Source organism: Panthera pardus, unplaced genomic scaffold (assembly GCF_024362965.1).
Source record: "Panthera pardus isolate Hobbes unplaced genomic scaffold, ASM2436296v1 HiC_scaffold_3, whole genome shotgun sequence".
NCBI lineage: Eukaryota > Metazoa > Chordata > Mammalia > Carnivora > Felidae > Panthera > Panthera pardus.
In genome coordinates, this window is record NW_026526876.1 from 14,365,736 (window position 1) to 14,390,244 (window position 24,509).

General features: G+C 64.5%; 2 protein-coding genes across 4 annotated transcripts in view; one reads left to right on the forward strand and one right to left on the reverse strand.

The window, feature by feature from the left end:
- Nucleotides 1-654: 654 nt before the first annotated feature.
- Nucleotides 655-2,699, reverse strand: PVALEF (parvalbumin like EF-hand containing). The gene is made up of 4 exons (XM_019466684.2): nt 2,594-2,699; nt 2,228-2,363; nt 1,814-1,929; nt 655-838 (listed from the first exon to the last, which is right to left on the reverse strand). Exons 1-4 carry the CDS (start codon nt 2,697-2,699, stop codon nt 795-797), a joined length of 402 nt encoding a protein of 133 aa, XP_019322229.1. The 3' UTR covers nt 655-794.
- Nucleotides 2,700-12,763: 10,064 nt separating this feature from the next.
- The window catches only part of AATK (apoptosis associated tyrosine kinase), a 32,698-nt gene continuing 20,952 nt past the window's right edge, over nt 12,764-24,509 (forward strand). Inside the window, exon 1 of one of the 3 annotated variants that reach the window (XM_053892273.1) lies at nt 12,764-13,090. In XM_053892273.1, the coding sequence (XP_053748248.1) occupies nt 13,009-13,090 (82 nt within the window). In that variant the 5' untranslated portion in view covers nt 12,764-13,008. The remainder of the gene's footprint in view (nt 13,091-24,509) is intronic. The other 2 variants (XM_053892274.1, XM_053892276.1) reach the window with 2 other exon arrangements.

Sequence of the window (24,509 nt, forward strand, 5' to 3'; positions counted from 1 at the left end):
AATCGGAGCTCAGCCCCGGGCTCTAAGCTTGAGATGCCCTTTTCCCATGAAACGGGGCGTCGGGAAGCCAAAATGGACACAGGAGTCAGGGCACGGGAAGAGGTGGGATATGGGAGCCCTGGCCACCAGGTGGTACTTAAACCGCAGGACAGGAGCACCCGCCCTTCCCAGAGGACAAGCATGGGGGGGGGGGGGGCGGGGTGGCAAGGCCCCAAGGGGGAGGGGCTTCTCTTCTGCAGGAAGAGGCTGGGGAGAAGGGTCATCAAGAAGAGGAAGGAGAGAGCCAGGAGACAACGCAGGACACAGGCCAGGGCCCCCTTGGGACCCTGGGGTCTCAGGTGTCCCCGCTCTGTGTTCACGTGGCTGCTGCGTGAACCCAGGGCAGCCTAGCAGAGTGCAGCTGGGGCTGGGGAAGGGGGTCCTACAGGGGTCTGGGCCCAGCAAAAGCTGGCCGTGGAACCCCTCTGCAGGTGTCCCCAGGGTTGTGGGGACAAGGAGGAGGCAGAAGGGGCAGGGGCTGGATGCACCCACCAGCCCAGCCTCCCGTCTTCCCCCCTACACCCCATACGCCTGTCCCGCCCCCCCCCCCAGCTCTCCCCTAGACCCATGATCCTCTCCCAGCTCACTCACTGCCCCCCAAGAAACACTCGGGCCGCATTGTTCATTTAATGACATTTTTCTTCCATTTCCCTGGCACATGCCGTGTCCACCCCCACGGCCTCCTTGATCGGGCACACAAACACCCCGCGATGCCCCGTGGGGTAGCTTCCTCTGGCCCAGGGCTGGGTGTGGCACTACTTCTTTGGAACTTTCTCCTTTTTGATCAAGTCAGAAAATTCTAGAATAGGAGACAGATTTCTCGTAAACAATCCCTTGCCTTGTGCCCCTCAAGTCCTGCAGACCCAACGGGAACACACGCCCCCTTTGGGGGGGGGGTCTCACAAGGGAGGGGACCCTGCATCCAGCCCTCCTGAGCCCTGGGGAGCAGGATTGACCCCCACAGTTGCTGTGTGCCTTGTGTCCCCACCCAGGGCCTGCTTGGTGGAGGTGAGCCAGCCCCCTTTGGGGGTTTAGGATGGACTGGGACCCTCGGTCCCCTTTGTGGAGACCCTCAGGAATTCCCCTTAGAGTTCCTGAGATCATCCTGCCTTTCTCCGGCAGAGAGGCTGGGGCACTGAGTCCGAAGCGAACCCTTTGGCCAGGCTGCCCCTCTGTTAATTCTAGGGGCTACCCCGTAAGTCAGGGTTTGCAGGCCCAGAGAGGTGAGGACGGGCTCACAGCTGGCAGTGGGGTCTGGAGGTCCGTCTGTCTGAGGCTCTGAGCCTTGCTCGACTCTTCTCAGGGTGACCTTGCTGCCCTCTGCCCTCGGCCCCGGGGCCAGCAACTTGGGGGTGGGGGGGTGGGCGGGGCTGCAAGATGCCCGGACCCCAGGGTAGCCATGGAGAGCCCGAGGCCCCGGTCCCGCTCTTCAAACCTCCCTGCCCATCTCAGACCACCGCGCTCCGTCCCCTGCACCACGGACCGCTGCTGCGCCCTGGCTGACCTTGCCCACGGCCGCCTCAGCCCACCTCTCCCCCACCGGCTCCCCTCCGTCCAGTGAGCACCCCACCCGCTCAGCCTCCCTGACGCTCAGCTTCCCATCTGTGGTGGGTGACGGTGCCCCCCTAAGAAGGAGGCTGTTCGCTTGGTGCCTGGGGGTGGGCAGCCCTACTCAGCGTTGCCCCGAGCTGGGTGCCTCGCGACGTGGGGTCTGGGAGCGGCCGGCCAGGAAGGTCCCTAGACACCTCTGCCCCCTTTGTCTGTGCTGACCCACCTTCGAAGTCGATCCTGCCGTCCCCGTCCGTGTCTGCCACCTGGATCACGGCCTCTGCCTCCTCGTCCGTCAGCGGGGCGGTGGGCGTGCTGCTGGGGGCGATGGACAGGATGTACCTGGAGCCGGGGGGGGGCTCGGGTCAGAGCCAAGGGGGTGTCTGGCCGGTGCCCGATGGTCTGCAAGGTGCTCACTCCCCACTTTACAGGTGGGGAAACTGAGGCCCGGCTGGAGAGTCGTCTCTGGGCCTGGCCCCAGTGCTGTGGACCTGGGCTGTTTCCGGCCGCCCCACCTCCCACGAGGCCAGCTGGGGCCCAACGGGGGGTGCCAGGTCTTGGGCCGGGATGGATGCGGTGGCCGTGGACTGGGCACGGGGCCCGAGGCTCAGTACCCCTCTCCCCAGCCACTGGCCATTACTTGATCTCATTCCACTCGATGAAGCCACTCTTGTCCTTGTCCAGAGTCTGGAAGGCCTGGCGGATGGCGCTGTCCAGCTGCCCCGAGGCCTGGAACTTCTGCATGTACTCCAAGAACTTGAGGTAGTTGAAGGAACCTGGGACAGCCAGGCGCAGGTCGCGGGGAGCCCAGAGGGAGGCTTCTGCCCTGGGGGTGGGGACTGCCGTGTCCTGCACTTCCCCTCCCTCCACCCCTGTGTGTGCGAGGCTGCCCAGCCCGGGGAAGGGGGAGCTCACAGACGGGCTCCTGTGTCCGCTGCTTCCTTGGCCGTGGCTGGGCCAGGCCCGGGGTCGGGACACGGTGCTGGGGACGAGGGGTGTGCTATACCGTGATGCCTCATGTCCGTGGGCAGCAACTCTAAGTCCTTGTCTGACAGGGACGTGCCCATGGCCAAGGCCATCTTCTTCATCTGGGAGGAGAAGTCCTCGTCCATCCTGGCCCTGCGGCGGACAGGGAGCCGGCTCGGTGGGTGCACACGGGTTGGGTGGGGGGCGCTCTGCTCAGACCAGAGCAGACACCTCCCCTGCCTGGTGCCAGCTCCTGCCTTCCCAGCAGGGTCCCCAGGGGCCTGGACCAGGCCCCCGGCTGCCCTTGACCACAGAGGCCCTTGGCGCCCCTGGCCTTACAGAGACTCCCGGGTCCAGGGCCCTCGGGGAAGGTGTGCCTGAGACCTGCCTCATGCCAGCCGGCCCCCTTGAGGTACCGCACCCATTTCACAGAAGAGGCTGAGGCCTGCGTCCGGTAAGTAACGATCACAAGGTCCTTCACTCCGCTTCCCTCGCTCCTTCCGGGCCCATCTCAAAGCCGCCTCCTCTAGGAAGCCTTCGTGGTTACCTAAAGCCCCACCTCTTTCCATCAGGACTCAGGACTCGGGGCCCCCAGCCCCGGCCTCGCTCCCCAGACCCCAGACGGGCAGGTATTGGTCTTTCTGGCCGGCACCTGACCACCCACAGTGAGGTGTGCTGAGCGCAGGCCGGTCTCAGGCCGGCTGTGGATTGAGCCTAGGTGTCCTGAGCAGGGAGGACCACGGCCCGTGGCGGAACGCATGTCACTGTCCTCCGTTCGCGGAGAGCCCGTGTCAAGCAGGAGCCACCGAGGCAGGCCAGGACTCCAGTCAGGCGGGTGGGGGTCTGGTCACAGGCCGAGGGGCCAGCAGGTGGGGACCAGGCTGTCCTGCGGTCAGGGCGGTGCCTTGTGACCCGCCGGGCTCTCGGGTTGCCGTCCCTGGGGGGGGGTTGGGTTCTGGAGCTTGTGGCAAAACAGCTATTTCAGAGGCTCCTTGGCCCTCTTGAAAGTTCATGGGGTGACAGAACTTTCTGGAACACACTCCCATGGCCAGGAAGGGCAGCCAGTGGCCCGTGTGTCCTGAGTGGGGCTGGGCAGTGACTGGAGGAGTCTCTACCTTCTTCCCCAATAAAGAAGCCACAGGTCAAAGGTTGCACCTCGACCCTGGCAGCCCCGGGGGGCAGGGAGTGCTGGACACAGCCCCCTAGCCACATCCTCCTTCCTGATCCTGGGCATGCCTCACAGCTGATCCGGGCCTCGAGCTCCTCATCTGTGAAACGGGGCGACCCCTGCCCGCCCTGCCCCTTCTCACAGTCGTGTGAGGAACCAGGAGGGAAGGGAGACATCGGGGAAAGGGCTTTGGGCCCTGGAGCGGGCCTGGAGCTGAGCCCCCAAGCGTCAACCCTAACAGCCAACTTCTGCGGCTGGCCCGGGGGTGGGGGGGGCGGTGGTCAGCTGCGGTCAGGGGCAGGCCTGGGCCACAGAGTCGCACAAGACAGGCCCCACCACCCCACATCCTGGGCTGAGACTCCGATTCCCCCTCTGCCACCCTGGAGTCTCAGAACTCCATTCTGGAGGGAGGGGATGCCCTGCCTGCCACTTGGGGCCCCGCCAGAGCCAAGGTCACCCGCTTTACAGAGGACGGCCTCGGCCAAATTCCAGGCCAGGTCTGGCTGAGCCAGGGGTGGCGTCCCATCTCCGGAGCCTGGTGGGCGCCCTGGGCTGTGTCCGTTCACCCGCTCCACCCCACTGCTCTGAGGGTACCCCCCACAGGAAGGCAGGGGAGCCTGAGATCAGAGCCAGAGGGGGGACAGGACCTGGGGCCTCAGGCTGCTGGTGGTGTATTTATAGCCCTGACCCAAGGCCTGGGATGGAGTCTCACTCACCCCCGGAAGGAGGCTATGTCCTGCTAGAGCTGGGGGGTGGGAGCTGTGGGGCACCACACAGAGCCAGCCCTTTGGTGCCGTGGGCCCCCTGCCCAGCCTCCGGGGCTGATCCCAGTGCCTGGAAAGGCACCCGCTTCGTCCTTGTCCTCCAACAGGACCCTCCCTCCCTCCCACCTCACTGACTTCCCCCGCCAAAGCAGGATTGGAGCTTTAAAGCCTGGCTAAGACCCCCGCATGTCCCCAGCATTGCTATGTCCTGAACATCCTCTCAAGGCTGGCAGGGGTCAAGGCTGGCAGGGACCTCCCCCCCCACCCCAGACCCCTGTGGACCACCCGCGGAGCCCCCCTGGGGGCTGTTCTGCCTCTGGCACTTGCCAGTGAGTCACCAAGTTCAGATGCTGACATGAGAAAAAATGCTGCATGGGCTGGGGGGAGGGGGAGGGTAATTGAGGCAGGGGGTCGCCTCAGACGGGGACTGGGTCCCAGGGAGGGCTGGGGGTGGGGGTGATGGAAGTAGGGGCCCCACTGGATGGGGACTGGGTCCCAGGGGATCCAGAGCTGGTTTAGCGTGCCTGCCAGAGTCAGCGGGTCTGTTGGCCTTGGACCCTCCCCACCCCCAGGCTCCCTGACCCCCCACTCAGCACCTGGGGCCCTGAGGTGAGTGAGTGGGTCTCAGCCTCCCCACACTGCTCCCCAATAATAACACTTTCTTGGAGGCCACACCAGCGTGAGTGTGCACACGTGCCCACCCAGGCACACGCAGCTGCCTTTAGACTGGGGCTCCCTTGGGGCTGCCCCTCCCCTTCCTCCTCCTTTTCCTCCCTCCCCCCGGACCTCCCTGCAGTCTCCTCAGCCCCCTGGGCCTCCCCCTGTCCTATGGATGAAGATGAGGCCCCCAGCTTCTGCCAGACGCTCTGGCTGGGGCCAGAGCCCATGCCCCCCTCCCCGGGCAGGGCTCACCTCCGCCTGGCTTCCTTTGAGGGTTCTGGGTGGCAGGTCAGGCTGGGGGTGCTAAGAGTCTGCTTTTATACCTGCAACCCCTGGGCCTGTTTACGGCTTGGGTTGCACCTGTCCCCCCTCCCTGCCCCTCCCGGGCACTCCAGCCTGGCGCTGGCCTCCCCCAGGGGCTCGCTGGCACCTGGCACATCCATACTGGGCTGGGCAGACTGACCGTCGGCAGCGCCTGGTCTCCCCAAGCCGGGGTGGGGGCGGGGAGAGTGGACAGCAAATGTCTGTTGTATTAGGTCCCACCCTGCCTGCTGGCCTCATAGGGCTGAGGGGAGTGGAGGGGTCCAGGAGATGGCTGGTTGGGCCTGCCAGGGTCACCCAGGGCGTGCAGGCTGGCCAGCATGTCCGAGAAGCCACCGGAAGCCACTGGACAATGATGGGACCTCCTCCGGTGAGCATCCAGGCCGGGCGGCTGGCCTGTGTGCATGGGTCACTGTAGGGGGCCAGGGAGCCATGTCAGGGCTGGCCATAAAGGTGAGGCGGGGTCAGGGAAGTCTCTGTCAGGCCACGTGGCCTCCCACCAGGGCTGTGGGACCCTAGGCAGGGCTGGCCTCTCTCTCTGGGTAGGGCCCTCCTCGCAGGACGTCACCAGGTTGAGAGCAGGGAGACCAGAGACAGCTGCACCCCGGTGACCCTTCCTGGCTGTGGTCTGCCTGGAGACCCTTATGTCCGTTGGCCTTCTGGGCCCGTGTGCTTCACCAACAGAGCTGGGCCCCAATAACGCCATGCGGAACAGCCCCTTCCCAGCCCCAAATCCAGCTTTCCTCTGCGTGGGTTTCCCTGGTGATTGTGCACAGCGCGGACACAGCTCTGAGATCTGCCGTCTCTGTGTGAGTCGCTCACACATGTTACTTTGTGTAACAACTTCATGTGAGGCCTGCAAGCTAAGGGATGTTCCAGAAACTTCTCTCCCTGGCCACTGCTGCTGGACCCTGGACAGATCCCAGCATTTTTGTCATAGAGAATGCTATTTCAACGCGTGTCTCTGTCCAGGGGAGTGTCTCCTCCTTGGCTACGGTCACAAGAGCAGGATGATTGGGACAAACTGTGGACGGTTCCACGTTCTTGCCCTAAACATTCCCGGCACGCCCGGTCTGCTCCGTGCCCGTGTGGAATGCACGCCTGCACGTGCACGCGGACCCCGATGTCTCGTCCCCAGCAGGCAGTGCTGACATTCCCTCAATGTACACTGTTCGGCACACAAGGAATGAAACGCTGGACGAACCCTCACACTCGTGAGGGACAGGAGCCAGTCACAGAGGACCACGGAGCGTGTGATTCCATTTGTCTAGAATATCCAGAATTGGCAAATCCGTAGAGACAGACAGCAGGCTGGGGGTTGCTGAGGGATGGAGGGGGGGGAAGTGAGGAATTAAAATAGAACAGGCTTTTATTTTGGAGTGGGGGAGAACGTTCTAGAACTGGTTGCACAACATTATGAATGGGCTAGATGCCACTGAATCGTTCATGTTAAAATGGTTTGTTTTATGTTACACAAATTTTACCTCGATAAGAAAAAGGAAATATTTGGGGGCGCCTGGGGTGGCTCAGTTGGATAAGTGTCCGACTTCGGCTCAGGTCATGATCTTGCGGTTTGTGAATTTGAGACCCATGTCGGGCTCTGTGCTGACAGCTCGGGGCCTGGAGCCTGCTTGGGATTCTGTGTCTCCCTCTCTCTCTGCCCCTCCCCCGCTCACGCTCTGTCTCTTTGTCTCTGTGAAAAATACACATAACAAAAATTTTTTTTAATGTAGAATGGGAAACAATGCTTTTTTACAGAAAGATTGATTGATTTATTTTAAGGGAGTGAGACCGTGAGATCACAAGCTAAGCCGAAATCAAGAGTCGGATGCTTAACCGACTGAGCCACCCAGGCGCCCCAAAACAATGCTTTTAATGAAGCATAAATCAGAGAGAAAACCTAAAAAGTAAGCACCAGTGAAGGGTCTCGCAGTGTGACTGGCCCAGTGCTGAGCCCCGCTCCGTCTGCCCCTGCATATTCCAGAAGGCCGGGTCTGTGTCCATTTCTGCCTAGGTTGCAGGTAAGGGGTGGGAAGCCTGGGGTGAGTTCCCGGGATGGAGAGCGGACGGACGGGCCCTTGGAACCAGCACCTGCCCTGAGCGGACAGATAGCTGGCTTCTGGAAGGCCCCTCTGCTTTCATTTCTGTCCAGAGTCAGGCCGCACCCCCTCACCTGCGGCCCTGGGCCCGCTCTCTGGGCTGAGTTGGCCTGGATGGGTCATGGGGGCCACCTCACAGCTCTGGGCACAGTGTTGTCCCCATGCACGGGCACACCAGGCACTGCCCTCTCCTGCCTGGAACCACTGCTGGGGGAGAGGGGCGGGCCTGGTCTCCGCACCCCCTCTCCTGCCCCCTGCAGAGCCCTCAGCAGCCCAGCCCTGCCCCAAGGCCCGCAAATATGAGGGGAATCAGCCCTTCTTTCACAGGAAGCCGTTTTTACATAAGGACAAGGCTGGTGCAAGCCTCAGACTCCTCCCAGGTCAGGGCCTGTCCCCCTGGAGGTGCTGTGGGGGCCAGGCTGGCTTGGAACTCTGGCACTCTCGGTGACTGCGTCCTGCCTCTTTGGCAAATGCCAGAACCCCTTCTGTCATCCCCCTGCCAAGAACAACAGTGGGAGGCAGGCTCCTGTAGGAGAGTTCTTCTGGGTCTGGGGCAAGTTCAGGGGGAGGGAGACAGGCCTTTCCCTTTGCAGCTGCCCCTGCCCACCACACACACAGGCAGGGACAGGCACCTGTCCCCCTCCTCCCACCCCCAGGCTGTGGCCACATTCCTGGTGCAGCAGGAAGGGGTGGGCCAGGGGAGCGGGTCTGGGGCTGTGGGTGCCGTGAGTCTCCTGGGGGTGAAACCCCTGCAGGCAGGGTGTCCCTGGGGCCCTGCAATGCCCACGGTGGTGCCCGTCCCCACACGGGCAACCTTGTGCAGAAATGCCAATGTGTCTCATTATTACAGGAGAGACTCTACAGATGCTGTCCCTGTGCCCTTGGCCCTGCCCCGTCTCCACCTCTGTAGCGGGATGAGGGGGCCTCCCAAGAGGTGTGCCCACACCCGAATCCTGGTACCCGTCAATGGGATCTTGTTTGGAAACAGAGTCTTAGCCAGTGTGCCCAGTTACGATGGCATCATTGTAGATTGGGATGGGCCCTAAAGCCACTGACGGGTTCCTTATGAGAACAAGAGACACCCAGAGGAGGGGAGAAGGCCACAGGATGATGGAGGCAGAGATTGGAGTGACATGGCCACGGGTCGAGGGACCCCTGGGGCCACCAGGAGCTGGAAGAGGACAGAGACGCTTCCCCTAGACCTTCAGGGGATGTGCCTTCCAACCGTCAGTTTCCCTCCTCGCCCCGGAGTTGTACGAGAGCACACTTCTGCTGTTTTGAGCCCCCCGGCTCGTGGTCATTTGTCAGGGCAGCCCCAGGACACTTAACAAGCCCCCTCCCCTTGACCCTCTCATGCTCTCCCCCTCCTGCTCTCTCTCCCACCCCAGGCCTGTCCCCCACTGTGACACTCTCCCCAAGCCTCAGGTGCGGACCCAGCTAGAATGGAGAGCAGGCCCCCTCCCTTTATTAGGGGCCTAAAAGGGGGCCTGCGTGTTCCCAAGGGGCACAAAGGAGGCTGCTACCCCCCAGGCTGGCCAGACCAGGGGCTCGTCTGGGGTGTGGACTGAAGGGGTGCCAGGCTGACGGGCAGACATCCCTTTGTCTCAGGCCCCCGACGGCTCTGTTCCTGCTCCTGTGAATCAAGATCGTGGTATGTTGCTCATTGCGGATTTCCTCATTGATTTTGACCCTTTAAGGTATTGCATTAAAATATCAGTTACCCACGGGGCCCCCGGGTGGCTCAGTCGGTTGAGCGTCCAACTTTAGCTCGGGTCATGATCTCACGGCTTGTGAGTTCAAGCCCCGCGTCGGGCCCTGTGCTGACGGCTCAGAGCCTGGAGCCTGCTTCCGATTCTGTGCCTCCTTCTCTCTCTCTGCCCCTCCCGCCACTCGTGCTCTGTCTCTCAAAAAAATAAGTAAGTGTAAAAAAAATTTCAAAATATCAGTTACCCGATTCCTAAGTGCGACAGCTTTACTGAGAAATAATTCACACAGCACAGAGGTCATTGTTTTAGAACGCACAATTCTGGGTTTTGCAGGTGTATGAGCATCACAGGACACTTTAGTCACCCCAAAAGAGGCCACGCACCCCTTCAGCGGTCACTTCACTGGGCACTTGGCCCACCGGCTGCGTCCTATCTCTGTGGCTGGGAGCAGCGTGGGCCCCTCACACGGGGGGTGGGGGGCGCCCACAGCCTCTGTCCTGGTGCATTGGGGCTTCCCTCGCCGAGCACGCCTCCGGGGCCGGCCTGTGTCCCCGCAGGTGTGACGCTTCATCCCTTTCCTGCACGGGACGTGGACCCGCTCACCTGCTGAGGGACAGAGCGGCCTCACTCCGTCCCCCCGCCCGGCCCCACACTGCTCCTGCACATGCTGCCGAAGCCTCGGGCTTTCCCGCGTCTCCTCTAGGCCCAAACTCCCTCTGTAGACACCATTCCCGGCGAGGCCCGGCCCCCTTGGATCTTTCCGGGGACAGGTGCCCTCCCCTCTCCACCCCAAGCACCGGGGAGGCAGGAACAGTGTTTCACACCATCTGCCCGAGATGCCTCTGTGACCCCGTGCTGTAGGCCCAGAGGCTCCTGGCCGTGACCTTGATCCCCGTGGCCTAGGACTTCCTGTGGGTCCTGTGGTGAAGCCAGGGAAACAGCACCTGCCAGCCTGGCCTTTACGGGTGACAAGCCAGCCCCTTGGGCAGCGGTCGCCCAGGTGTGTGGCACCCTGACCCCCACCTTTATTAGGCCCAGCTCTGGCTGTGGAGGGCTCTGGGGCTCCGGCCTCCCCCCAGGTCAGGGGAAGTGGAGGCATGTCTTCAGGGACCTCCCCCCACCCTGGGATTGGTATAAGCCAGAACTGCGGGAGCCCTGGGCCATCCCTGCCTGCCCTCTACACTGGGACCTGTCTGTCTGTCTTGCTGCCCCCACCCCTGACACTGGGCAAGCAAGTGCCCCAGGGCACAAGGTGTTGTATTTGCTGCTGGTGCTCAGATCCTTTGTCTTCCCTGTATTTTCTCAGAGGTCAGGGGGCTGGACCTCAGCCCAGAGGCCAGGGAAAGAGTCCCAGGCAGCCTGGCCAGCCCCGAGCAGCTCAGCTCTGCCCTCCACAGGGCTGCGGCGCCTGTGCCCAGTGGGCCTCATGCCGGCAGAGGGTCAGGCTCGTGCCGACCGGGGGCCCTTGGGCTCAGGAGACCCCGGCAGGACAGCGGTTCCTGGCTCTGACTCCAGGGAGCATCCAGACAGACCCTCCCCTAAATTCCAGTGCCAGGCTTCCTGCCCCACACCGTGGTGACGGTGATGCTTGCCGGCTGGCCCCACGTGGGAAGTACCAGCCCAAGGGACAGAAGAACCCTGGGGGGGGGGGATCTGGAATGCCTCAAGTTCGATGGTTACCATGCCTGGGACACAGCAGGGCTCCAGGAAAACCTGGGAAGACCCTGCTGCCTGGGATGGGGGGGGGGGGGAGGGGCGTCACTGTGGTCAAGTGCGGGGGGAGTGTTGCAGCTGGAGCCCTGGGGCTTTCGCTGCCCTGCCTGGACCCCAGAGGAAGGGCCGTAACCCCAAAGCTCCAAGATCTACCCACCCTCTGCATGAGGCTTCCGCTACGGGTGACCCCTGCGTTTGAGTGTGTGCCCACATGTGTGTTCACAGGCAAACCGTGCCACAGGGAACTGTCTTCTGACCCTGGTCACTGAGGCCAGCCACAGTGGTGCAGAGGGTCTGGACAGAGATGGCCACCCGTCATCTCCCCTGCCTGTCCCTCAAGGAGCCTCCCCGGAGTCCAGGTATCCGGGGCACCTTCCTGGGTGGGCAGAGGCAGGACCCTCCCTATGGGGGCCGGGCAGTGCTGGGCCGACCTCCTGGGTGGGGAGGGGAGGTCGCGGACTGTGGACCCAGCCCCTTTTCCTGGGTACACTCCGAGATCACAGCCCTCAGTCACCTTCACCACTGGTGGCCTCTGACCCTGCTCGCCCCCGGGATCTGAGCACCTGTCCCCACCGGGCCCCTTACTGGCTGTTCCACCTGTGGCTCCTTTATCCTCAACAGCGGCCTGTGGGGTCAAAGCTACTTAGAGCAGCAGCCTCCACACAATCAGGGTCGGTCAGAAGGTTCTGGATACCCTGTTCGCTCCCACAGGCCCGTGGTGGGTCGGGACTGTTCATAGCAGGGGACCCTTAAGGTCTGAAGGGAAAGGAGGGGACCATTCCTTCACCCATTCCTTCACCCCTTGGTGGGGCACTTTCTACACAAGGGGACCCCTTAGAAGAAGAAGGCCACCTTCCGGCACCCTCTCCCTAAGGGGCTGACTTCTCAGCGGGAGCCCGCGTCCTTGCTCTCCCCAAAGCCTTCGCAGGCCCTGAGGGCAGTAGGTGCCCCCTCCTGCCTCCCACAACACCCCTGCCCTCCAGCGGGGCCCTGCCAAGGGGTTTTGCTCATCGGCCGGGGAATGAATGGATGGATGAACCAGCGTGACCCAGGTTACATAAAACCCAGAACCCGACTACACTGTAACTCTCCCGGCTCCCACAGGGGGAGGGGCGTTGATCTCAGCACCCCCCCCCGCCCCCCCAACCCCGGCCGCCCGCGCCCCACGGGCCCCCTGCAGCGGGCGCCGCAGCGGTGCAAGATGGCGCGGCGTGGGGGGTGGGGGTGGAGGGGACCGTCCCTCGGTGCCCGGCGCCGCCGCCGCGCCCGCCCCAAACGCCGGGCGCTGTGCACTCCCGGGTGGGGGCGGCCGCCTCCTCCTCCACGGTCGTCGCGGCGAGGCACAGGCGAGGGTGGCCAGTGCAAAAATAACCCCCCGCCAGCGCGGGCGCCGCCCCAAGGGCGCGGGGCCGGACCCGAGCCGCCTCCGAAACCTGCGTGTGCGGGCCGCGTGCCAGGCCCCGAGCCCCGCGCGCGTGGCCCCCCGCGCGCCTCCGGGCCCCCCTGCGCGCGCTTTCGTGTTCCTCCTGCGCGCCACGGTGCCCACCCCCGCGTGTGCCGCCGTGCCCTCTCCCGCGTCTCCGTGCCCCCTCCTGCCTCCGTGCCTCCCCCGCGTCTCCGGGTCTCCCACCCTGCGTCTCTCCGTCCCCTCTGCCCGCGCCTCCTCCCCACGCCCCGTCCCGGCGCCCCCCCCAGCCTCCCGGTCCCCCCTCCGCGCGGCTCCGTGCCCCCCCCCGCCCCGCCGGGGAGGGAGCCCCCCCCCCGCTCCCGCGCGCGCGCCCGCCAGTGTTTTCGGACTGCACCAGCCCCGGAGCCCCGCGGCGCCGCGGCCGGCCGGGCGGAGGCTCCTCGTCTGCCGCCGCCGCCCCGCGCCCGCACCGCACCCGCCCCGGCCCCGCGGCTGCGGCGGTGGGCGCTCGGCGGGCCGGCGGGCAGGGCGCGCTCCGCACCTGCGGCGGCCGCTCGGGCGATGGCGCGGCGCGGCCCGGGGCCCCGGGCGTCCTGAGCGCAGCGTCAGCCCGGGGATGCCCGCCGCGCTGCTAGCCCTGGCCATGTCGTCGTCCTTCTTCAACCCCAGCTTCGCCTTCAGCTCGCACTTCGACCCCGGTGAGTCCGCTGGCCGCGCCCCTGGGCCAGCCCTCTGCCCGCTGCGGCTGCCCCCAACCTGCCGGTCCAGCCCGCCAAACCCCCCACCCCCACCTCCAGTCCAGTCCCCCCCCCCCCCCCCACTGCGGACATGATGCTTCCTGAGCCGCGGTTTCCTCTTTTGCATGGAAATTAACCCTTTCCCCACCCTGAGTAGAGCCCGCGGGAGGAACTGCTCTGGGAAGGACCCCCTAGGGGCCTGATGGTGGAGGTGGGCAGGCCGTGGTGCCGGCACTGGCACAGCTGAAGCCTCTGGCAGGGGGGTGGGCCGCGGAGGCTCAGGTAACTGGGGCAGGAGGCCTGCATTGGCCCCAGGTGTCCAGGGGAGGAAGTGGCCAGGACCAGGGCCCCCCGGGGAGGTGTGGGAGTGTTGCTTTGGGTCCCAGGCCCCCATGGCCCCTTGCCCGCCCATGGTCTTGGTGTGGGAGGCCCCTGTCGGTGCTGGGGGCAGGTTCTAGGGAGCCCTGCCTGGCTGACCAGTAGCCTGCATAGGGAGTTGGGAGCAGCGGCCACCCACAGGACGGCCCACTGGGCAGAGGCTCGGGAGAGATGGGCTTCGGTGGGTGTCCGGGCCCCCTGGACAGTGTGGGGGAAGCCAAGGCAGCACCATCTAGCTGGCTGCAGGGGCCCTGGGACCCAGCCTCTTCTTCTGCCAGCCTGGTGGCACCACATTTACCCGTGGCTGCCTGGCCTCCTGGCGGCGGTGGGCAGGTTCAGTGGGCCCAGCGGCCGGGGGCAGCTGGAGGCCCGCATCCGTCACCAGGAGGTGGTAGGCTTTCTTCCCTCCGTCCCTCCCAGCTCCGGGCCTCCTCCACCAGCCTGAGAGATAAATCCCTGCCCTGGAGCCATGGCCCAGGGGCCCGAGTCCCACCCACATGTCACTGGAGCTTTGGCACAGGCTAATCCAGCCAAAACAAAGCCGGGAGCACATGTGACAGGCTCTCCTGGGTCTCCCTCCCTGGAGCAGGGCCCGGTGTGTGCAGCCACGCGCGGGGTCCCCTGGGCACGGCCCCATCTGAAGGCATTTTGCTCCTGGGAGGAGGGAGCTGACGTGAAGTCTGTCTGTTGGGTTTAGGGTGTGGGTGTCAGTCCCTCAGAAAAGACTTCCCAGGCAACCAACTCCCAGGGCTTGGAGAAGGCGCTGTCATCAGCAGCTGGCCCGGAGGGCGGACAGCAGCAGCCCTGTGCCCGGGCAGCCTTTAGGGACAGGCATCCAGGCCCCTCCAGGCCAGCGCTCCAGGCAGCGTGCCCTCTGGGAGGCGGGGGTCCAGCTTCAGGAAGTGCCGGCCTTGGAACTGGTAGCAGGGTCGTTTGTGCTTGTGTGTGTGTGTGCACGCCAGGACTGACCCCGGGATGGAAGCCCTGCCCCCACCCGCCCTCTTGCACAATTTGTGGAGCCCAGACTTGCCCTGTGTGGGGTTCACTTACCCCCTCCCTACACTCGGGTGTGTCCTGGGCACAGACCCTTCCCCCACTTTAGAGAAACAACAGTGCAAACAGCTGTGATCAGTGTAATTACAATGTGTCAGTTTAATGACTTCCAGGGAAAAAAGTTGTGGGGAGGCTGAGGGGAGGTCTCCTCTGCAAGGTCAGTGAAGGGCAGAGCTGTGTCCTCGCGTAGAGGGGCTGCCCTGAACGGCGGCGGTGGGTAAACGGGCAGGGGTGCAGGGTGTTGGCCCCACGGGAGCGTTGGGGAGGAGGAAAGGTGGGGTCCCCTGGCCTCCCGCTAAGCGCCCAGCGTTCAGAGCCCAGTTCTCACCCGTTGGGGTCTCTCTGCCCAAACCCGCCTCTCTGGGGCTGGTTTCTCATCTGTAAAATGGGATAACAGTGCTTACCCCCAGGCCCTCGTGGAGGTTAAGTGCCTGGGGAAAAAACTTGGGGCTTAGTGAACAGAGATGCTATTTTAGAGGTGGTTCCATGGCGCCACCCAAGAGTGGAGAGAGGTGCCTCTTTTTGAGGGCTGCACGTGTTGGGGGGTGCGGGGGACCATGCTGGGGGCATGGTCCGGAGGGCAGGGAAGACCCGAGTTCTTGGCCGTCTTGAAGTTTGTGTCTGTGGTTGCCCAGCAGTCAGGGGTGGACAGAGAGGCCAGGCCCGTGCAGGGAGTCCCTCATAAAGTCGCCAGGCCAGGCCATGTGGCTTTCTTGGGATTCCGTGGTGGTCCCTATGGGCGGGAGGCAGTGACGGTGGCAGTTATATTGAAAAGGGGACTGGGGCATTAAGGAATCTGCTCCTGAAATCGTTGTTGCACTACATGCTAACTAATTTGGATGTAAATTTAAAAAAATAAAATTAAAAAAAAAATACTAACCAAAAAAAGAAAAAAACAAAGAAGAGGGGACTGAGTTTGAGGCTGAGGCTGTATCTGCTCAAGTGTGACCTGGGGACCCCGCCTAAACCAGTGCCTGCCTGGGCCACCACCAGCTCTCAGGTATGGGCAGGGCCAGGTGCCATGGGGGGGGGGGCAGGCGTGCATGTGTGGTCTTGGGGCACCTTGGGCCTGTGCAGGCTGCCACTTCTGGGGTCCTCTTTCCCAGGATACGGGTGAGGGTGCGGGATTTCTTGGTAGACGTAGCCGTGTGACTTCAGTGCCGTGTGGCCTTGGGCCGAACGAACACTCGACCTCTCTTGAGGTTCAGTCCCAAATACGTGAAACCTCACCCTGGAGAGACCAGGTGGGAGGCGCGAACCGAGGGATGATGGGTGTGTCACAGGGAGGGTCAGGAGCAGTTGGGCGGGGCCGGGAGGGACAGGATGGTGTGGCCATGAGAGAGTGAGGGTCCCCTCTCCTGTAGGAGTGTCCCGAGGGGGGACCCGGCCGGATGAGGCCTGAGGGACCTCAGTAGGTGTCTGGCAGGTGCCGGCCTTGGTCACCGTGCTGCGTTTCTGGGCAGGGCTATGAGTCCCTGATCCCGGGGGGCCTGGGGCTGTCTGAGGGGCCGCCTCCAGGTTCTGGCTTCTCCCCGAGAGCTCCCCTCCCTGACCACGTGGCCCTCTCTGTGCCACCTCAGTTTCCTAAGCTGTAAGGTGCCCACCTCTGGGGGTCACGTGAGGGTTCACGGGGTCGGTGGCGTGAAAGCAGGTGTTGGCCACGCCGGTCGAGGCTGACCCAGGGCAGGGGTCCTGTGCACTGGCTGGTGGGACTGGGGGTGTGGGAAAGTTCCTGGAAGACAAGGCAGCCCCGGCCGGTTCCCCCCGCCTCTCAGCTCATGTCGTGCCCCTGGTGGATCCTCACCCCAAGCCTGGCCCACGGGGAGCTCACTCCCAGCACAGGGCTGGGCACAGCCAGGGCCTTAGGGTGACGCCTTGGTGGGGGGGGTTCTGAGGGGACGAAAGGAGGGGTGTACCTAGGGGAGCTGAGGACCCCGGGGGCGCCCGGGGAACTGGCAGCAGTTTGCAAGCCCGGCTGCCCTGAGGCCTGGCCGGAGCCGGAGGCAGGCGCTCCCAGGCCCCTCCGGGACCACACAGGCACCAGGCCTTCTTGTGCCCTCCGGGGTGGGTCCGCGGGGTGTGGGCCAGCAGGGGGAGCCATGTCCCTCCGGGCACAGGGGGAGGGGAGCCGGTTTCTTTGCTTCCCGCATGTTCTCCGGGAAGCCAGGCTCTGCCCTTCCCTCAGTTGGGCTGTTTCTCCCCAACAGGGCCCTGCACCCACGCAAGAGGCTCACACACACTCGTACACGCGTGAACACTCACGGATGCACACATGCCCTCCCATGAGTGAAAGTGATACACCCACGCACGTGCTCACGCAGACTCCTGTGCGCACACATATAAACTTCACACACACACACCCCCCACTCCTCATGTGCACTCGCACACATACGTGCTCATACACACCTGTGTGCACACATATAAACCTCGCACACACCTGCAGTCATGTGCACACACACGCACGTGCATTCTCACCCACCTGTGCACACACCCGCATTCCTGTGCACACACACACACATGTGCTCACACGCACGTGGTCACACACTGTGCACACATATAAGCCGTCGCACACGCCTACACTCTTCATGTGCACACGCACGTACAGGTGCACGCCTGCACACGTGCCCCTTCACACCAATGAACACACACGTGCACCTCGTGCGGACATGCCGGGGCAGAGCCTGCCCGTTAATAACATGTGTGGTCACCTGCTGGGGCTGGAGAGTGTCCCTTGGGCGCAGTTAGCCCTGAGTGTGGCCTCCTGACCCGCTGGCTGCCCGTCCGTGCTGCTCCGGCCTGCCCCTGACCTGAACTTGGGGCTGGCCTGGACCTGATCCCTCCGAGGCCAGACCATCTCCCCGGCCTTGGGTGACCTTGGGCCGGGCATATTACTGCCTCTGGCTTCTGTGCATGGACTTTGCCACCACCTTGTCCTTGGGGGTCCCGGCCCATGAGGCCCCCGCCAGGGCCGTGACCTCCTGGTTGTCGCACCGACTGCCCCGTTCTGCTGTTGATTTCCACTGGCCTGGGTGGGTACTAGGGCATCCTGGGTGGGGTCATGGCTGAGGGGAGAACCAGATCCCGCCTCCCCCTTGGACCCCAGCTCCATCACTGCTCTCTTTGCAGTCATGGGGGCAGGGATGTCTGTGCCCGAAGCAGGTGGCCTGGGGCTCCGGGGTCCAGAGCTCTCTGTCCCAGTGGCTGGCCCTCAAAGGCTGCCTCTGCTGTCCCCCGGCCACGGAGCCTTTCCCAAGGGTGGGCCCCTCGACCCACAGTCTTTCCTGGGGGCGCGTGCCTGTCCTTTATCTGGGAAACTCCCCCGCGTACCCCATCTTCCCTGCCACAGTGGGCTCCTGGGGGGAATAGTGTCCCCCACCAAAGTTCCTGTCCATCTGGAGCCTCAGGATGGGAGTCTTCGTAAGTGTTCAGGGTGGGCCTAAGTCCCGTGGCTGAGGTCCTTGCGGGAATGCGGGAGGCCGCCTGGCACCCCCAGAAGCTGGGAAAGGCCGGCAGGACCCCGAGGGAGCGTGGCCCTGACCGAGGACTTCTGGCTCCCAGCGCTGTTGTGCCCCGTCCCCGCTGGTGATGTGCCGTCCGGCAGCCCCTGGTGGCTCTGAGCCTGCCTCCCGCCCTCCGCCTGCCTCCGCCACCTGTGCAGACGGGGCGGCCGTCCCCACCTGGTGGAGCCTTGAGAAGAAAGTGAGGCGACCACGCGCAGGCATCCTCAGGACCTGCCTGTCGCACGGGAAGGGGCGCCAGCGGGACGGCGGCCCGAGGCCTCCCCGCCCCCCGCAGAGGAAGCAGCAGAGGAAGCGAGGGCAGGGGACGCAGGGCCGGAGGCCAGTTCCCAGGCGGCCTGTCTGGGCCGTGTCCATGCCAAGCCCCCCCCCGCCCGGCTTCCTCGGGCAGTGGCAGGGCCGAGGCGGGGCGCCTGGGGGCCCCGAGTAGGGTCAGGGGTCTCCGAAGAGTCACTCTGGGGTTAGACCAGCGGTCGGAGCCACGTGGGAGCAGCCGCCCAGAGCGGGGTAAGTGGGGGTTTCTGGGAGGACAGGGGCCGCTCTCCACCGTCGGGCCCTGGGGGACGGGGGCTTGTGGTCGCGAGGCCCCAGCCCCTGCTCTGGGGAGGAGGAAGTGGCAGGACAGGAGTGGGCAGGGCCAGTGCAGTGGCTGGGCGGCCTAGGGGTCGTCGCGTGTGCGTGAGGCAGTGGGGTCCTGGCGACGGGAGGTCACCTCCCACGGTGGGGTGTGGCCGGACCTGGCCTTGCTCAGCCCCGGCGAGGGTGCGGTGGTGCCCCTCGCCATGAAGGGTGTGCCCACCTGCTGGTCAAGGTGCCCTGGCCGCTGGCCTTGGGCTGGCCGGGGGGACAAGCTGTCCGTCCGTGGGAGCCGGGCCGGGAGCAGGGGAGCCTGGGTCCCACCTCTGGACTCTGCCGAGGCCTCCCCTGTGCTGAGGCCGGTGTGGGAGCCCGGCAGCAGGATGGTTCTGGGGACACCGTCTTGGGGACTTGGGGAGTCCTCGTCGGGGTCTGGCTCCGGGGAGGGTCCCACAGGCTTCATGCTGTGCCATGTTAAAATTCTTAATGATTTTGAGCAAGGGGCTGCGGGGCTGCCTGTGGTCCCCAGCAGGTGCGGGGGCTCAGACCCCCCGAGTAGGAGGACCCAGGGCCTTCAGTGGCTCTTGCTTGGCCTCAGGCCGGGCGGGTGGGTTGCTTGTCGGGTGTCCGTCCCACTCACGCCGATGGCACTGTTCCGCCGGTGACCTGGTGTGGACGGCCATTGCCTTCTGTCCCCGACTTCCCTATGACAGCTTTGTTGAGATAGAATTCACATTCCAAGGGACTCACCCCGCCCCTGGCTTTTTCTTTAATTTCTGAGAGGGGGAGGGGAGAGGGGGTACAGAGGCTCTAAGCAGGCTCCACGCGGACAGCAGCGAACCCGATGGACGCGGGGCTCGAACTCAGGAACCGCGCCATCATGACCTGAGCTGGTCACATGCTCAACCGACTGAGCCGCCCAGGCGCCCCGGACTCACCTCCGTGAAGCGCGTACTCCGGTGGTGTTTACTGCACTCATGGAGTCGTGCAACCATCTGAGCGGCGGGGTTAGGAACGCTGGTGTCCCCATGCTGACCGCCAGGCCCTCCCCACTCCCTGCCCCCCACCGGCACCGCGTGTGCCTCCAGGGGCTGGCCTCACGTGCACATTTCGCGTCCACAAGTCGCGCAGCGCGGGGTCTCCCTTGTCCCCCCCGATACACTCGTCAGGGCCCTGCTGGGAGAGCGGCTGGAGCCGCTCGGGGTGGGGGCAGCCGCAGTGGACGTTGCGGGCCGCCCAGCGCGTGGTGGCCGCCAACCCGGGGCGCCCCGCGGCAGCCTTACTTGCCTTTTCCCGCCACTTGGTGCCTTCGAGGCCTTTCCGGGGCCTTGTTGCCCGTTTGCACGTCTCTTCTGTGAACGCCCGTTACAGCCTTTCCCTCATCGGTCGGGCGTGGTGTGGACGCGTCCTGGGCCAAGCTCCTGGCCAGACACAGGTGTCGTGGCGCTCGCGCTTCTGAACGGGCTGTGCACCCCCCCAAGAGGCAGCTTCTAGCGCCCGCGGATGATCCACCCAAAGGAACGATCTTGCTCAGATCAAAGCCGCGTAGCCTTGGAAGAGGCTGTCCTGGTCCTCGGTGGGGCCTGGGCTCCTTCTGCTAGGCCCATGGGCGCATTCCTGCTCGTGGCCGAGGCTGCCCCTGGCCTGGGCGACGTCCCTGCCTTCCTCCTTCCCTAGCCGGCCTCACCCCAACTCTGCCCTGCATGGGGTCCAGGCAGAAACTTGGAGGCAAGGATGGCAGGAGATCTGGGGCTGGGGCGAGCCTGAGCCTGGTGGGCCCTTGGCCTCTACCAAGCTGCTGTCCCCCAGCAGCCCCCACCCCGCCGGGCTCAAGAGAAAGCACTCATCTATCCAGCTCCGGCCCCTCGGGGCGGCCTCGTGCCGGGCGTGTGTCAGAACGGGGTCCCCAGGTGAACAGAACAGTCGGGCCTGCTTTCCCGGGGTGTCACCCACAGGCCCCCAGGGGGAGTGCGGGCCTTGGACGTGCTGCATGTCTCAGGAGGACAGGAGGACGAGGCCGGGGACCAAGTGGGAGGAGCATTTGTGCAGAGGGGACCGTGTGTCAGCCAGAGGGGAGCATAGAGGCAGGCCGCGGCACCCGTGTTAGCGGTCCTCACCCAGACCCCCAGGCCCCCTCCTCAGGACCAGCTGTGAGAGTGCACCCGTGGTGCAGGAGGGGGCTCTGATGTGGGTGGTGGCCAGGCCTGGGCTTTCTCATGTGTCACTGGACAGTGTGCAGATTGCAGAACTTCCTTCCGTCCCTGTGTTTGTGACAAGCTGGCCTGATGTGGGGCGGAGCTGGCCGGCTGCTCATCTGGCCCCGGGGTTCGGTCCTGGGGCAGAACCTGGAGGGAGCCCCCAGGGGTGTGCCCCCCCCCCAAACCGCCCGTGTGCGCTCCAGAGCACGCGCGTAATGGCGGGGAGTGCGTGTGTGTGCAGGTGTGAGCGTGCGAGTGTGTGTGCACATATCAGGGAACAGGCACGTGCGCGTGCATGTGAGGGCCTAGAGGTGTGCGTGGGTGTGCGTGGGTGGGAGACTGAACACATGAAAGCATGTGAGCGTGGGAGCAAATGTGTACGTACTTGAGTGTGTGTATGTGTGTGTGTGTGCACACGTGCGTGTGAGTGCCCGTGTGTGAGGACGTGGGGACCTGTGTGCTGTCCCTCTCCCCTTCTCCGGAAAGAAGTCCCCAGGGCCCCCGTGGAGGTATCCTGCCCCCGGGGAGCTGGAACCCAGGCTTCCCCCTCTTAGGCTCTGGGTGAGGTTCTAGGTCCCGACCCACAGCGACAGCAGGAAGGGGGCTGATACTGGCCACGCCAGCTGCCGGGCCGCCCTCCGTGGATCTGTGGTCGGGGGCTCCGGAAAGAGCCCTCTCGGGTGAGCGGCTGCCGTGACCCCACTTGGCCCCTGGCCACGGCCGCCCGGGCAGGCCGTCTGCACCCGCAGGGCTTTGAGCCGTGACCGCCGGCTCCAGGCCTGTCGCTCTAGGTGGACACTCGCGCTTCTCTCTCTTGGAGGGGGCGTCCCTTCCCCTCACGGCCCCACCTCTGTCTTTGGGGTGCACGACTGTTCAGATCACCTGCTCACCGTCCAGCCCTGTGTGCACATCCCCCGCCCCCTGTCCTGCACAGAGCAGGAGACCGGGACTCGGGGGTGAGAGGTTTGGAAGGTTCTGGGGTGGGAGCAGTGGGCCACAGCCTCCCCACCCAGACGCACCTGCGGGGGGCGGAGGCTGGGCAGCTGCGACCCTGCCCAGAGTCGGGTTCTGAGGTGGGGAGGACGTGGTCAGGTCCTTCCCCCCTTAGGCTCTCTTAGGCCCCTCGGGGCCGTGCGTGACGGTTCTGGATGCAGTCCCGGCTCTTGTGGGGTGTCTCCTGCAGGTGTGGCTTTTGTCCCGGGGGGGCCCACGTGTGTCTCTGGCTGCCACTCCCACCCCGGCAGCCCGCAGCCCCCCTTACAGATAAGTGGGAGCTCTGGTTTCAATCCCCGGTCCGTTCTGTCATCTTTCCCGCTGATCTCTGAAATCTGGGGGAAGAAGGGAGGAAACACACGAGCCTGGGTCCCCCTGGGAGGCGCCCGGCCACATGAGGGCCCAGACCTGGTGGAGGGCGCCCGTGTCCCCGCTCCAGAATTCCGTTCCTCTAGGGAAAACTTCCACGTCTGGGCCCACAGACCAACCTTCGTGGAGAACCTCTGCCCCCTCCACCCCCAGCACTGGCTCTGCTCCCAGGACGGCTGGTGGGGGTGGGGACCTCTCCTGCCGGCCACCCCCCCGCCCCTGGAACCCCAGAATCCTGCTGACTCCCGCCTGCTTCGGCAGGGGGCTGGGAGATGGGGGTGTCAGGGGCAGACGATGGGGTCAGTGGGGCCTCCCTGGGACGTTGGCCCCTGACACCCTGGGCACGCAAACTGCCACCCTTAACACTGTTCACTTGCCTCATCCTGTTAACTCAGCAGAACGCCCTCCTGGCTGTGGTTCCTTCCTGTGCAGGACCCCGTTTGCGTCACCGGGCATGGGGGCAGGGGGACTGGTGCCAGGATGTCCTCAGACGCCCGGCCGAGGCCCCGCCCGGGGCCTGCGGCTGATCCCCGCGCTGGAGTCCCCGTGGGCTGGGCAGCCTGGGCACGCCACGTGAGGAGCCCGGGGCGCACTGGGCTGGGCTGGGGACCCCTCGGCTGCTCCTGCTGGGGAGTGAGCTCTCCGTGGTGCGAGCAGCAGAGGGCATCAGGCCTCGATGGACAGTACTCTCTGTTGTGGACGTGACCCTTGACCTGGCCTCCACGGGCGTCTGAGTGCTCTCTGGACACTTTGAAATCGAGCTGAAGCTCTCGTAACATAAAGGGGACCGTCTGGAAGTGAGCCATGCAGGGTATTTAGTGCCCAGTGTCGTGCACCCACCCCTCTGGTTCCAGAACATTCTCCTCACCCCGTAACGACACAACGAGCCACCGGCAGCCACTCCCCGTCGCGCGGCCCCTGGCAAACACCCCCTGTTTTCTGCTGCTCTGGAGACTCCACACCTGTGGGGCCTCACGACACTTACTTCCCGTTAAAAAATCATGGCATCGGGCGCCTGGGGGGCTCAGCTGGCTGAGCATCTGCCCCTGGCTCACGTCACGATCTCATGGGTTGAGAGTTCGAGATCCATGTCGGGCTCTGCCCTGTCCCCCTTGCTCTGCCCCTCCCCCACGAGTTCTCTCTCTCTCTCTCTCTCTCTCTCTCTCTCTCTCTCTCTCCCCCTCAGAATAAAATAAACAAAAATTAAACAAAAATCATGGCATCTTAGTGGTCAGACTGCTCACTTACCCTTCAGAGCAGATGCCAGGTGGACAGCAGGGGGTGGCCTCTCCAGAGGAGACTGGGGAAACCGAGGCACGTGGCGTCGAGGTTGGAGGGTTGACGGGCCCCGCCCTCGCTCCTTCAGCATGGCGCCCGAGTACTGCCTGTGTCTCAGGCCCCCAGGGATGTCCCCTCACGCCAAGCCCGTGGGCAAGTGGGGCTCAGCGTGGATGGCTCAGAGGGGCCATTGGTGGGTGGTGCTTTTGAAGATGGCGCCCGCCTGGGTGAGGAACGGCCTGGAAGCTTCAGACCCCTGAAGGTTGGACAGGGTCCTGGCTCTGCTGGTGGCCGCTGTGTCAGCGGCCTGGCGGCCTGGGCGGGGCTGGGGAGGAGGGTCCAGGCCGGGACAGCCAGGTGGGTGCTGAGAGGGGCAGGTGCGGGAGGGCCGCCCCGGGGCCCAGAACGCGGCTCAGCCCACGTCCCTTCTGTACGATGCCGGCGTGGCCAAAACTCAAGTCCCTGGAGTGAGTCCACAGACTCGAGGACGGAACCAGGGTCGCTGCCCCTTCTCTTGCCTGATGAAGGCCACCTCCACCTTCCTTCTGTGTCCCCATCGTTCCCGGGGGAGACCTCACTGACCTCTGGCCACGTGGCTCCCCCAAGTTTGGACAGGGTGTGGGGGGCCGAGCCCAGGACTCGGTGACGCCGGGGCCCTGTTCTGCGTGCTCTGCGGCCGTGGGGGTCTTTCCAGACGGAACGATGGGTTGTGAGTGATAATTACGGGAGATGACGCACACTAGATTCTAGAGACCGCGTGCTCGGCAGCGACCGTATGGAATGTGCCAGCAACGAGCAGGCGGTACGCGGGTTCTGCCGCCCCAGACGGGCACCGCTCACGGTTTGAGAGATTTTCTTCCAGGTGAATTTTTTTTTTTTTTTTAACACAACGGTGACTCATTAGGAGCAGTCCTGCCTCTTGCTTTCAACCTTATCGACGTGTGACTGACATAGACTCAACCACGCCCGTTGACGGTTGGCCCTCGGGAGACCTCGCGCGTGGTCTGGGGGGCCCCA

Coding starts and splice junctions, on each gene's coding strand:
- PVALEF (XM_019466684.2), bottom strand. CDS start 2,699: ATGGACGAGGACTTCTCCTCCCAGATGAAGAAGATGGCCTTGGCCATG. Junction 2,364..2,593: donor CACGGACATGAGGCATCACG/GTATAGCACACC, acceptor TGGCTGTCCCAG/GTTCCTTCAACTACCTCAAG. Junction 1,930..2,227: donor ATCGAGTGGAATGAGATCAA/GTAATGGCCAGT, acceptor CCCCGGCTCCAG/GTACATCCTGTCCATCGCCC.